The sequence below is a fragment of the Sus scrofa genome, chromosome 9 (assembly GCF_054392235.1).
Source record: "Sus scrofa isolate SSC_HxYL_T2T_F1_AM1 chromosome 9, Sscrofa_HxYL_maternal_Yorkshire_Landrace_v2.0, whole genome shotgun sequence".
Lineage (NCBI taxonomy): Eukaryota > Metazoa > Chordata > Mammalia > Artiodactyla > Suidae > Sus > Sus scrofa.
This window is the reverse complement of record NC_139391.1, coordinates 128,619,931-128,634,135: the sequence shown is the minus strand read 5'-3', so window position 1 is coordinate 128,634,135 and position 14,205 is coordinate 128,619,931. Positions and strand designations below refer to the sequence as shown.

The following is a 14,205-nucleotide window of genomic DNA, read 5'->3' as shown; positions in this document are numbered from 1 at the left end:
TAGGAGTGCTAGATGGTCAAAATAACAGTTAAGACTTAGTGTGAGTACGGACGTGATTCAGAAAGAGAAAGGATGAGGAGGTGGTTATCACGATGGGTAAATCACTATGCTGTACCAAAGACTGTAAATCACTACGATGGACTAAACATCAGCGACTAGTGGTAGGTATTCTACATGGTGAGCAAGGGATATTTATAAAGATCCAGAGGCAGGATATAGTACATTTATTTTCACATTCTACAGGGTAGGGGGTGGGGCATGAGGTGTGCAGAGAAGCAGCGAGAACAGATCTGAAGAGAGGTGGTGGTAGGGAGAATCCTTGGGGAGCTGAAAGTGAAGGTCACAGTCACACGCCTCCTGTATTTCACTTGCCTTCTCCCTGCACACTGCCCAGCAAATGGGACTAAAGAAAGCCGAAAGGGGAGAGAGAGGCATGCTGGTCCCAGGGGAGTCTGTTGTCTCAGGTGGCACCTCTGGAGGAAGGACACCTGGTCTTCCTCTCTGACGGCTCTTCTTTCCCCAACTTCTCTTCCAGGTGTTCCAGAAGGCACAGGTGACAGGAACCATTCTGGGCTCACCTGGTTCAGGCATCAACGAATGTAGCAATACCACAGAAAGGAGAAGCCATAGATCCAGATCATCACAATGACGAGGGAAGCCACGTGCCAGCAGAAGAAGGTGGTGACAAATATCATATCGTTTTTGTCATCATCCATCCATTTATGGCCGGAGATTGGTCTGAATAGCATAAAGCCGATCTGAATCAGCCAAGAGCCTGTAATCATATACAAAAAGGCCTTCAGTACCCAGAGCTGCAGCGTGTTGGGAGCCCACAGCTCTGCAATCACCACCAGCAGCAGCAGGAACAAGGCCTGGATGAGCAGGATGTGACACAGCAGCTCCACGCCTTCTGAGTCCTGCAAGTGAGACACCATCAGGGGCAGGATCAGAAACATGCCCAGAGCTTGGGCGCCTTGCTCCAGAGCAGCCGACCTCTGGGGCAGCAGGTTCTGGCTCACCACATCTACACACCCACTCAGGAAGAAGGTCATGTAGAAAGTGAGATGCTGCCACTGTTTGTGGTACAAAAAGTTCCTCTGATGATACATCTTGGTGATAAGTACAAATGGCCCACGAATGTTATGCAGTTCTTGGGCCACTAAAATGAAGGTGCTCAGTATCTTCACCAGCCCCACGTAGTGTATTTGCTGCAGCCTCGCCCATCTTCCTTTGCTCCAGGGATGGCGTGGCAGATACTGGACGTGGTAGTTGCATATCAAGGCCCTGGAGATGAGTCGTGTGTGATAAAGTCCATAGAAGAAGAGAGACAGTCCTGGGTATAGATGCCCCTCAAAGCCTCCCATGGAACTGAAGACTGGTCTGACCACAGGCAGAGGCAAGAGGCTCAGGAGTGGCCAGGTCAGGCTCTAGAGTGTGGAGGGGGCTTCTTGAAGTTGACTTATATTCTCTATTCAGCTCACTGCATCCACATACAGGAGGGAAATGGTTTTGGAGAAAACCCAGATTTACGGTGGGGTGGGTGTCATGGCTTCCGTTCTGGTCTTCTGCTCTGGTTCATGGATAGCTAACCAACCATTGCCACATGATGAAATAAGTATATTCTCCAGCCCGATGCCTGGCCATCAGCCCTTCTCGGAGGCTGTGCTCTAGCCCCCTCATTGCCTCTCTTCCCACTCGTCTTTGATGTCATTTATACCTTCCTTCCTTTGCTCCCAAATTCACAGAATGTAAGGAAGAACTTAGAGAAAGTGGGGAGAACATACAATGGAGGATGAACCCCTTATGATTCTTCACATATAACTTCATCCAAATACTAGGCCCAAGTGTGTTCTTCTGGGTATAAACAGTCTAAGAGCCAAAAGTGAGCACATACACCCAGTGATGCTGATGTTATTTGAGGAAGGCCAGAAAAATGTTCACTCTTCTGCTCATCTCCAGACAGAACTGAGGTGTCACCATCTGAGATTCCTTCCTTTGAGTTCCAGTGTTTTTCCAAGTTGTGCAGGCAAATAGGTTCTACTCGGAGGTACTCATGTGAAGTCTCTCGGGGGTGGTGCCTTGCAATAATCATGTCAGTAAACATTCCCAGGTAATTCTTATGCTCATTAAATTTTGAGAATCACTGAGTGATATGTAGTACTGGTTGGAAAGAGGGTCCTATTAAGCTAGTAACCTTCATGTGAATGAACAGTGAAATAATTTCTTTCATGCAATAAGCCTTTATTTAGAGTGTAATTGTCATATAATCCTTCGTGACAGTCAGTCAAGTGCAGGGAATGTTTCAAGTTAATTATGTTTTATATTGATCCTATAGATTTCCATTTTGGTTTATTTGTTTTTCGTTGCTATGATGAATAGACCTTCTCTTTTATTTGATTATTTTTACTGATATAAGAAACTACAATTTTATGCTGATCTTTATATTGATCATCTCATCACATTTACATACTGTTCAAATGATTTTATGTAATTATATTATCTGTAAGTAATGAAAAAATGTCTTTTTAGGTATTTTTTGTCTTTTCTTTTTTCCTTTTTTTTTTTTTTTTTTTTTTTAGGGCTGTGTACCCATAGCATATAGAGGTTCCCAGGCTAGGGGTCTAATTGGAGCTACAGCTGCTGGCCTACACCACAGCCACAGCAATGCCAGATCCAAGCTGCGCCTGCGAGCTACACTACAGCTCACAGCAATGCCGGATCCTCAATCCACTGAGTGAGGCCAGGGATCGAACCTGCAACCTCATGGTTCCTAGTCAGATTCGCTTCCACTGCACCATGACAGGAACTCCAATTTTCTGTCTTTCCTAATTGCCTTTTCTAATTGAATTGGCATGGTAGAAATCTACTGTTGTTTTGATTATGAAAGCTTCCCTCTTCTGGGAAGTGTCCTCTCAGACCATCTGGGTTAAGTGGGAGCTGTTGTCTTTTAATAAATTCTGCTTTCCTAGCCACAGATCAGCTAAGGGATGGGCACCTGACATAGCTAGACCAATCTAAGCCCTTCACCAGATGAGCCCTCTTTTCCCAGACTGGCTGTGAGACCCAAGCTCCAAGCCCTGCCACCATCTCAGCTGCAACAAAACTCTAATATGCCCAGATCATAGATTTACATTTAAAGGAACCACCCCAGAAACACCAGTGCCTGAATCTATTTCACTTCAATTCAACAAAGCTGTATTAACCAGCCATAATTAGCCAGACACTATACTAAAAGCTGGTATTACAACGATAAATAAGACATGGCACCTGCCTTCAAGGAACTCCGAGATAGTACACTGCCACTCCAAGTGTGGTCCATAGGCTACCAGTGTCAGCATCACCACAGAGCCAGTTACAAACGTAGACTCCCAGGCCCTATGTCAGACCTGCTAAATCTGAAGCTGTGTTTTGTCAAGATTTCCAGGTGATTTGTACGCATATAAAGTTTGAGAAGCCCTGATCTAGCAGAAAGGACCCAGCTAAAGCCATTGTGAAGTAAGTTTTAAGATGCTGGAATAAACCAAGTGTGGTGGGAACATCCAGGAGGATATGGTTCATTCTGAGGGAGGCGTAGCCATTTGCACCAAAGTTGAACTGGCCAACAATTTGGGGATGAGGAGAAATGAGAGTAGGCAAGAGCATTCATTTGCGGGAAAGGGTGTGAATAAAGCTGTGAATGTGCATGGTGTGTGGGGGTGAGGGTAGGCCATGCGCAGACTGGACAGACTGGAACAAAGCCCTGTGAAGAGCTCCTAATTCTCACCCTACTGGAGATGGCGCTGTCCAGCCTATAGGTGCTGGGTTCTCCTTTGCATGCCCTTGTTGTTAGCACTCGGTACTGGGAGCCAATCAGTGTGTGGACAAGGACCTGGCCTTCAGTGACCCCTTGGGGATGAGGGGCTGATGTTTGCAGACAGCAAAGGATGCCGAGTCTCAGATCTCATGCCAGGCCACCTGGTCCCTGGCAACAACTCTGTAGAACGACCTTGGTAAAAAGTAGAGGCACAGATTCCCACGGATTCTCACAAGCTCCTGAGCCCAAACAACCTCTGGGGAGAGAGCTTCTCCCTTATGCAGCTTATAAGAGAAGCTGACTCTGGAGAAAGTTGAGAAAGTAATGACACATAATGGAAAGAGACTGAGGCAGAGTCTGTAGGCTGGGTCCAGCCCCAGCTGGACCCCTAGCTGTGTGACTATAAGGAGGTCTCCAAGCCTCAGCTGTAAAATAAAGAAGATGGACCAAATGACTTTCAGGGCCCTTCCAACCCTGATAGCCTGTGATTTTTGCATCTTCCAGTTTTAGCAAAGTCTGCCATTCTCGCCTTTTTCAAACTACTTAGGTTCTTTTGGAATTCACTATCCAGTGGCAAAATATAACATTCTTCCTAGGGACTGGATCTCTACACAACTACCAAGGGCATCTGGATTATATTTTCCATCAGGGTTATATTTAGAGGAAAAAATACAGATAGATTAGTTATGAAACATATTGAGTATCTACTATGTGCTTTGTTTGGCAATGGAGTTGTAGAATGCTCAGTTCTGGTCAAAAACGTTGTCGTATATATTTGGATAAATACGACACATGTTAGTAAAGAAGAAAGCAATATATAATTCCAAAATAGAAGTATTCTATTAATGATTATTGTTAATATTTCACAGTGCTAAACATTTTATGGGAATTAGCTTGTTTATTCCAGTGAAATCTATGAGGTAGTAAGTCACTGAGTATGTCTTTGCCTTTAAAGGCAAATAACAGAGAATTCTGATACTGCTAGCTTAAGCTTTAAGAAATTTATGCTCTCACCTAACAAGAACTCCAGAGCAAGTATAGCTCCAGAGCTCATTAATACAGTGGCTGAATGAAATCACCAAGGGTCTAGTTTTTCTCTCTGCCATTCTCAATGGCCTTATCCTCAGATTAGCAACCGTCATGGTTTTAAGATGCTGCCACACTTCCAGGTACCATATCCTCATAGAATGTCCAGAAGCAGAAAAGACAGCTCGGTTTTATATACGTATACATAGAATACTTGTTTATAATGGGGAAGGACCTTACCAGGAGAACTAGAGCAGGCTTCCCCTGACACCTTGCCTGGGTCTGGATTTCATGCCCACACCTACACCCACCACCAGCAATTTACTTTATTCCTCCCTGCACTAGTGGCTGGCCCTCAGGCTCACCTCCCCTGATACACAGGAGAGGGAAGAGGGTAGTGAGTGAAAGAGAAGGGGATTATTCTATAGGAAGAAAGAAGAGGCAAGTGACTGTTGAGGCAAAAAAAAAAAAAAAATCCATTTTACATTTTAAGAAATGGAAAATTTGAGAATTAAGAATGACTTGTTCAAGGTCAGACAATTTGTAAGAAGCAAAACTAGGATCCAAAACAGGGCCCATACCCTGACACATTCCAAGTTAGGTCAATGTCACCTGCCTCCTGTAGAGCACCTGGCTTTCTGACCTCAGCCTTCAGCCAGGTACTTGCTCTGGGATCAGAGGCTTCTTGCCCCCTCAAGTTGAGGCTGTGATACAGGTGTTATTTGCTCTCCTATTTATCTTTTTTATTTCTCTTCTTTCTCCACCCTCTAACATCATGCTTACGTGCTTTTAGAATAAACCTCCATCTACTCTCCACAGGAGACTGAATTTTCCTCCTCAGTATAAGACAGGTCTCTTTTCTTTCACCTCTTCCTCAGCCTCACCGCTGCCTAGAAATCAGCCCTAAAACCAGGAAATATTCAGAATAAGTAAAGGCTCAGACTTTGGACTCTGACAAGCTCAAGTTTCAGTTCTAGCTCTGCCACTTACTAGCCATGTGACTTCAGGCAAATGACTGAACCTCTCAAAGCCTCAGACTCTATAAAATGAGGATGTTTACTACATGGGGTTATGGTAAGAAGTGAATGAGAGCTCAGCGCAGCCCTCAGTAAATGGGAGTTATTGTTCTTAATTAATATAATAAAAATGAAAACTCATGTTATCACAGTTGATGGAGTTTTCTCCACAGTATCTGATCTGACCCTCCTAACAGCTGGGTTAGGGGACGGATGTTGAGGTGATGTGGAGGAGACGGAGTCTCAGAGTTTGACAGCCCTGTCGCGTTCAAATTCTTCGATTACATCCTATGGTAATTCTTGGGGTGCTACTCCCCCACTATGTGTGTCAGCTCTCCCTCCTTGTTGCAGAGTATCTGCTTTGGGTTGGATGGTGCCTGCCTCCTACCATCAAAGTCATATGTTGAAGGCCTAACCTCCAGTACCTCAGAATGTAACCTTATTTTCAAACAGGAGTATTGTAAATGAAATTGTATAAGTGAACACAAGATCATATTGAAACAAGGTGGGCCCTTAATCCACTGTGACTGCTGCCCTTATAAAAAGAAATTTAAACCCAAACACACACTTAAGGAGAATGCCATGTGAAGTGAAGGCAGACCAGGGTGATACTTCTACAAAGCAAGGGACAACAAAAATGGTCAGTAAAACACCAGAAGCTAGGGGAGAGGTATGGACCAGACTCCCCCTCACAGCTTTAGCAGGATCCAATCCTACTGACACCTTATCTTGGACTCCTCACCTCCAGAACTGGAAGACCATGCATTTCTGTTGTTTAGGACACTTCATTTGTGGTACTTTGTTACAGCAGCTCTAGCAAACTGATACAGTTGCCTTGGGTGGGTGGCTACCCCATTTCCCTGGGGCTCCTTTTCCTTTGGAAGTTTCATTTGCTTCTCTGGTTACTCTGCAAGTTTCACTAGTCCAGCGCTAACTACATTTTTTTTTTTTTTTGGTCTTTTTAGGGCTAACTACATTTTATGTTAATTTCATGGCTCAAGATTCTTGCACCCCCTAAACTTGAGTAGTATGAATTCAGAGTCCTCTGCGTCTCAGTTTTGCCTTGTTTTATTTTCCATCTGAGCTCTTAGAACAGCTTCCTTTCTCTTTTCTGAGCGGTTGGGAAGAGTTTGTTTATCTCCCTTACACCGAAAGGCCACATGTCCAAACCTAGCCTTTATATAGACATCTGTGTTTTAGTTCCCCCAATGACTGAGCCCAAGTCCATTCTGCTGGCATGACAACTACAGCTGGTAGGGCTTTTATCTGGTCCAGCCCCCCTGCCTGCCTCTGGATCAACTCATTAGCCTGGCATTTATCTCTTACAGTTTACATTTTATCACCTGGGGATTTGGGATTTCTTCTTTAGATCTTGGATACAAATTATTCATCTTGTTCTGCTATTTCTTATTTTATCCAGCATGTCTTTTCCTATGGATGTGGGATGGGGATTAAATCAGTCTGCTATGCTGCAGAAAATGGAGTAGTTATTAAAGAGCAGCCTGTTTTCTAAAGGGAGTAGGGGTGTTTGAGCTGGGGCAGTTCTCATAGGGGTGGGCACTTTGCTTTCTTCTCAGGGCATGGGGGCTCTGATCCAGTCAGGTTGCTGTGTGCATGTGGGTGGGAGGGGGGAGGTTCCACAGTCTGGAAGGAGCCTCCTCTAGGGGCTGAGGTTGTTCCCACAGGAGGGCTCTGAGTGGAACCCTCCTCCCCGACGAGTTCATTCCTGTCGGAGCCTTCAATACTCATGAGAAACTGGAGAACATTGCTGGACTGCACCTGAATCCCAACCCACCTGAAAAGGATTTTGCTTTCTCTTCTCCTTGGGAGGATAGACATAAGGGACCCACAGACAGAAAATCCTAACTACTTAAGTAAGGGTTAGACCATTAGAAATATCACATTAACCCCCTAGCCTGTGTTAATGATTGTAATTAACTCTCATTAGAATTAGCTCTATCATTAGCAATATTTCCACCGTGAACTAAAGATCTTCAAGCTGATGAGGTGAGGGAAGCAGCAGAGGGTCTGTTACTTTTCAGGCTTTCTGAGAACCTGACATTCCCCTCTGGGGTTTGATTCAGCAATCCATCTGCTTCTAAGAGATTCAGCACCATGATGCTTCAGCCAGCTAGTGAGTCAGCCTAAGGTGGACCACAACAGCCTCGTGTCATATCATGCTGAAAATCAGACAGGCCTGAATGCACCTCTGAGAGAGGAAAGTTACTCGAATTCTCCATCGAGAGAAATGAGAGCTTTGACACTGGTCAGAAAAATTGTAGTTATTAGGGTCATTCTAATAACCCGGGGGCATCAAAATAACTCATCTTCTTTGAAAAGATATAAGAATGCATGTTTGGTTATTTGAACATCAGACAAGACAGGACAGAGCCCTTTTGCCTGGCTTACTGCAGATGTAAAAAAGTATACAGAAATGGTCTCCCACTTTCTGACAGGAGCCACGTCACTCCCTTCTGAAATGAAAACAGAACTGGCTCCAGCCGCAGTGAACCAGAGTGTGCTCATCATCCACCAGGACCATCTCTCTTCTCCAAGATCCCCTTGGCTAGGGCAGTCCCAGAGACCTGTTAAACAGCATTTCTCCAAAAGGGGAGAGACATGGAAAGGGATCTTCTGCTGATCCAGCAATGATGTCCCCGCCCCTTCAGCTTCTAAGGGGAACAGAGGCGCCAGCCTCTGGTGCTGCAGCCCAGTCAAGTAAAGAGACTGCCACAGCCTCGTCCCTGCTCCCACCTGCAGGGGCTTTGGAAGGAGGCCCATTCTGAGCTGCCAGGAACTGTGTGTGACAGTTCAGACACCAGTCGTCTACATATGGGCCCAAGACCATTCAATCCTATCCTCCTGTCTGTTCTTTCCGAGGTGTTGCTCAGAAGGAGAGGTTGTATCCACTCCCAGCCAAACCCCAAGTCTCAGGCTCTTCCCAATTCCTGGGATCTCCCTCAAGCCTGGGCTGCTGCCAACTCCTTCACTTTCTAAAGCTCAAAGGGTCTATCCTGACCCCTTCCACTTCCATTGTTTAAGCATCACCAGGAGGAGTCTGCACTTTCAGGACAAAAAGAGAGCCCGCCACCCTCCAGAGAGGCAAGGGGGAACCAAACTTCAGGAACCCAGATGCCTATTTGCCACCCTGGCAGTGCAGTCAGGAAGATACCTTTCACTCCTCTTGATGAGTTTCCATCTCTTGTCCCAGCAGAGAAAAGGGGACTTTTACCACAGCAGAGACACATACATACAGCCAAGTTAAAAGTCCCACAGGGTCTTCCTGATACACAGAAACACAAACTTCAAGTTCAGTTTTGGTGGCTCACTCTATTGTACTAGGAAGTGACCATGACCTTGAGATCTGGCCTTTCTGCTAGTTCTCTGCAGTTAACGATGTTTATACAAATAAATTACTTTTTAGTGAGAATAAAGTTTATTTTCCATCAAAGTGCCCAGGAAATGGGAATTAAAGCAAGATTTTCCCCCCAGTTTAAAAAATAATTTTAGACAAAAATATTGCAAAAATATATTGAAATACCTCTGCTACTTTTAATAAGCTATGGTGAACACAATTTTGTATTTTTATGGCTCAGTTATTTACCTTGTTGTGCCATCATATAGGAAGGAACACCATGAGGCAGGGGGTGAGACACAGAGGGGGCACCGTGATTACACTTGACCCAAAATCTTTAAAATCATTTAAGTTTTGTTTTGCTGGTCAGCTTTTTTTCTCTCAGGCGACCGGCTAGTTCTCATCTGTTGTCAATATGTCAATTTTTCTTCAATTAATATGCTGTTTCTAAACTGTGACCTCGTAAATGAATCAGGAAGATAAACTTATTCATACTGCTTATAAAAGGAGAGCAAACTGGCATCGAATGAAGTTTCTAGGTACAAGTTGGTATGATTGCCACTTGCTTGAACTTTCGAATGTTGATTTGAGCTAAGTGTTTTTTGTTTTTTGTTTTTTCGAGGTAAAGTTTTTAAGGGTGTGTGTTTCTCTTGGATCTTCTCTATATTCTGGATACTTGAGCTTTCCTATTTATAATGTTCCAAATGTGAGTGAGGTATAACTACAGATATTATTCTCAGAGATTCCACTCTAACTCCATGCATAAAAATATGGACTTGAGCACTTTTTCATTTTTTTTCCCTTTCTGGGTGCCCTCCCTCTCTTGGCTGATAGTGCCCTGTCCCCTTCTCTTTAAGCATTCATGCCAGCAGCATACTGTAATGAAATAAAATTGGCTTTTGAAGTTGGACCAGCCAGCTGAATTTCTAATTTTTCTTACAACATAAACTTGGAAAGTTACAGAGTTGCTCCGAACTTCAACCACCTAATTTAAGAGTGATAATTCTTTGTAGCTGTGAAAACTGAAAGTGGTAATGCCTGTGAAAGTATTTTCTAAAAATATTGTCATTATCCACTGTAATCTTCTCACATGTCCTTGCTGCTAAGGATTATTCAGAATTATTCTGCAACCAACACTGGTAGGCTCTATAGTTTTTTTTTTTTTTCTCCTCATTTAATCTCCACCAACCCCCCCTAATTTATGTTAAGAATAATGCTAATTTTACCCCCATTTTGAGAATGGGGAAACTGATGCTTAGAAAGTCTAATTATCTCAAGTTCATGCAGTTAATAAGTGCTAAGAGTTATGGTTTAAGCTCAGGCAAGAGGATTCCAGAACCCAGCTATGAGTCTCCATACAATGGAGCAGAATTCAGATATTTTGGCTAGTGGGGGTCAGGGAAAGAGGAGTGGTGAATCAGGGGAGCAGATTAGCAAAGGCCCCTCAGATCACACCCCAGTAAGTGGCTGTCTCTCCATCATTCTCTATTCAGGCCCAGAGGCAGCCCTGGCTCTGCATTCCCAGGGCCAGCTTTCAAAGTCCCACTTCAAGAATAATTCCAACTCCAGGACTTCCTATCATGGCTCAGTGGTAATGAACCTGACTAGTGTCCATGAGGATGCGGGTTTGATCCCTAGCACTGCTCAGTGGGTCAAGGACCGGGCACTGCCGTGAGCTATGGTGTAGGTCGCAGATGCAGCTCAGATCCCATGTTGCTGTGGCTGGGATGTAGGCTGGCAGCCATAGCTCTGATTCGATCCCTAGCCTGGGAACTTCCATATGCCATGGGTGTGGCCTTAAAAAGACATAAAAAATAAAAATAAAAAAAAGAATAATTCAAACTCCCTTCCAGGTAGACAGGTCAGACACGCCTCCCTCAGGGGTCATGTTGGATTGCTTGGCTGGCCTATGCAGCTGGCACCACAGCTTTTCTGTACTGGAGTGGGGCAAACAAGGCTAGTTCACACGGAAACACATCTGGTGTCTCCATCATCCCAGCCGGTTGTTGATGATCTAATAAAAAGCTATGGTTCTATAGAGTTTTTACAGCTCTGAGCTTCTGAGAGAGCCCAAAGTCACTGCTTTACAAACACTTTCTTTGCCTGCTCCTTCCTTCTAGCGATGCACCTGCCCAATCTCTCTATGCGAAAAGCCCCAGGATCAGAAAGGATATCGAGTCATAACCTAATAAACAAATAGTCTAAAGAATTCCAAAATGACTGAAGTCTCCTGTGAGAGCTTTCCTTATAACTTGGACCACGTGAACAAAAGAGGATTGCTAAAGAGGGCAATTTGGGGCTAAGTGCGGTTTAACGAGGTGGAGCTGTCACATTTGGGGCAAAAAGTATTGCTCTTTCTCTCTCATGGTTCTCCATTTACTCCATCATTTATTGAAGATGGAGGTTCAGACCCAGGTTCAGCTGGGACCAAAGGCTGGTGCAGGCCCCTGGGCCACACTGCCTCTTGGACTCACCCTCATCACTCATTCCCTGGATAACCAGACTGTGCTAACCATACCTGGTCAGAATCTCAATGTAATATGTGAAAGATAAAAAATCCTACCTGGAGTTCCCTTTGCGGCTCAGTGGGTTATGAACCCAACCTAGTGTCTGTGAGGATGGGGGTTCAATCCCTGCCCTCACTCAGTGGGTTAAGGATCTGGCATTGCCACAAGCTGTGGCATAGGTCTCCGATGAGGCTCTGATTGGGTGTTGCTGTGGCTGGGGTGTAGGCTGTCAGCTGCAGCTCTGATTCGACCCCTGGCTTGGGAACTTCCATATGCTGCAAGTGCAGCCATAAAAAGGAAAAAGAAAAAGAAAAAGAAAAATCCTACCTCTAAAATACCCAGCTGGGTCACTGTTTTCTCACCCTGATTCATGAAAGGAAGAACCATTGTTAAGGCATGTTGGCCCCTGCCTGAGAAACCAGAGCCTGCTGATATCAGTGCCAGGCTTTCTGTAGAAACAGCAAGCTGATACCAGTGCCAGGCTTTCTGTAGAAACAGTCTATTTTAAAATTAGCATCAAATGCACTCACTCAGGACCTCTCCTCCCGCCCCTCCTTAAATCCCTAGTGAGTTTCTATTTCCCATTAATCTTTATCCCCAGAATTTTATTCCCAGGATGGGCCTAACTCAGGAAGAAACTGAAGGTTGGATGAGCATAAAGATACGTGCTTCTCCTTAGGTTGTCTGCAGCAGAGCTGCAACCTGCCCAACTTCAACACTTGGAATAGAAGCATAGCACATAATCTGAGAAATACAATTAATGCTATATTGCCGCTATGTCCCTGACTGCTCAAGATCTCTGGCTTCATATAGATTCATCAGACTCAAAATAAATGCCACAGTCTGGCATTCAAGGGCTCCTGTCAGCGGTGTCTCCAGGTGACCCTAGTCAAGCCTGGCTGTTCCCCCCAAAGTCCTCGGTGTGGCAGGCAGCAACCCCCACCCCAAATGTTCTCCATTTTGGTGCCTTGGCTCATATTTGAAACACCCTCTCACTTCCATCTTCTGCCTCTATCTCCATTTCTTTTAAGACTCACTAGACTCTAAGAAGCCCTTTCAGACCAGACCAGCCCCTATGTCTACATTTCTTTCTTTCTTTTTCTTTTTCTTTTTTTTTTTTTTTGCCACATCCACAGAATGTGGAAGTTCCTGGGCCACAGCAGCAATCAGAGCCGCAGGAGTAACAATGCTGGATCCTTAACCCGCTGAGCCCCCAGGGAATGCCTACATTTCTTTTTATTAGCATATTTTCAGTAGACCAACATTTACTGAGCATCTCGTGTGGGTCATCAAGCCCTTCTCTGGCCAACCTTTTTTCAGAGCCCTTTCTGTGCTAGGCGCTGGGATAATTGCTTTGCATATCACCCTCCTGCTCTGCTCCTATTTACAGGAGGTTTCCTCAAAGAGGTTGTTTATACTCATGTCTCAATGTCTGTCCTCTCATGTTCTTTTGAACCAACTTCAAACAGACTCTTTGCCACACTTCTCCACTGAAATTGTTCTTTTCAAGGCCACTAATGATTCCCATGCTGCTAAAGCCAATGATCACTGTTCAATCCTCTTCTTCATTGACCTTTCAACAGGATTTGACATAAACAACTGACTCTATCATATCCTCTTGCAATGAGTAAGTTTTATTTGAGAAGTTAGATAATATTCCAAAAAATTATCTATTTTTTTCCTATTTTACCTTATGAAATGAAGGCTGAATACACACACACACACACACACACACACACACACTGCTAAAATTACAAAACTTGTGTCACTTGCAATTGTAATCTGATATAAGTGTGCCCACTGAAATAACTGGTGCTGCTAGCAAGGTATATTTTCCCCCAAATGGTAACTTTTGATAGAATTATGAACAAAGAAAAACAGTGTTCCTCTGATTTAAATGATTAAATGTTAAGTGTCTATTAAGCTGTACTAAGAATGTTTTGTAAAGTGGAAATAGAGTCTAGCCTCTAGTGATGTATGTCAATTATTTCTCAATAAAGCTGAAAAAAATTGAAAGTCTAGCCTCAGATAATTCAAATATTTATCTTTTTTTTTTTCACTTACGTGAATGCTTGGCAGGACATTAAAAGTTGTATGGGACATGAGATCATTCTTTTTGTGTGACGCTGTCCAATACATTGTAGGATATCAAACTGTCCTGGCTCCTGTCTGCGAAATGCCAGTAGCACCCCCAGTGACTGTAAGAAGTGCCCCTTAAGATTTCCACAGTGACCCTTCAGGGGACACAATTCTCCATGGTCTCCTGCATATCCGCACAGCTCATGAGCAGAGATGCTGGCTAGCTTTATTCTAGACCCTCTTTTCAAGGATGTCTATGTAGCGGGCAGCTTTGGAATATACATATGGTGTCCATCTCAGAGTAAAGGACAGGCACTCTGTTTTTTTTTTTTTTTTTTTGGTCTTTTTGCCTTTTCTAGGGCCACTCTTGTGGCATACGGAGGTTCCCAGGCTAGGGGTCTAATTGGAGCTGTAGCCACCGGCCTACAC

The 14,205-nt window shown here is 44.2% G+C and overlaps 2 protein-coding genes across 50 annotated transcripts in view; both read right to left on the bottom strand.

Moving 5' to 3' along the window:
- The window catches only part of RGSL1 (regulator of G protein signaling like 1), a 145,326-nt gene that overhangs the window by 97,857 nt on the left and 33,264 nt on the right, over positions 1 to 14,205 (bottom strand). The gene's annotated exons all lie outside the window — the stretch shown is intronic.
- LOC146400175 (transmembrane epididymal protein 1-like) lies at positions 441 to 1,470 on the bottom strand. The gene has a single exon (XM_084977883.1). It carries the CDS (start codon positions 1,362 to 1,364, stop codon positions 591 to 593), a length of 774 nt encoding a protein of 257 aa, XP_084834009.1. The 5' UTR covers positions 1,365 to 1,470; the 3' UTR covers positions 441 to 590.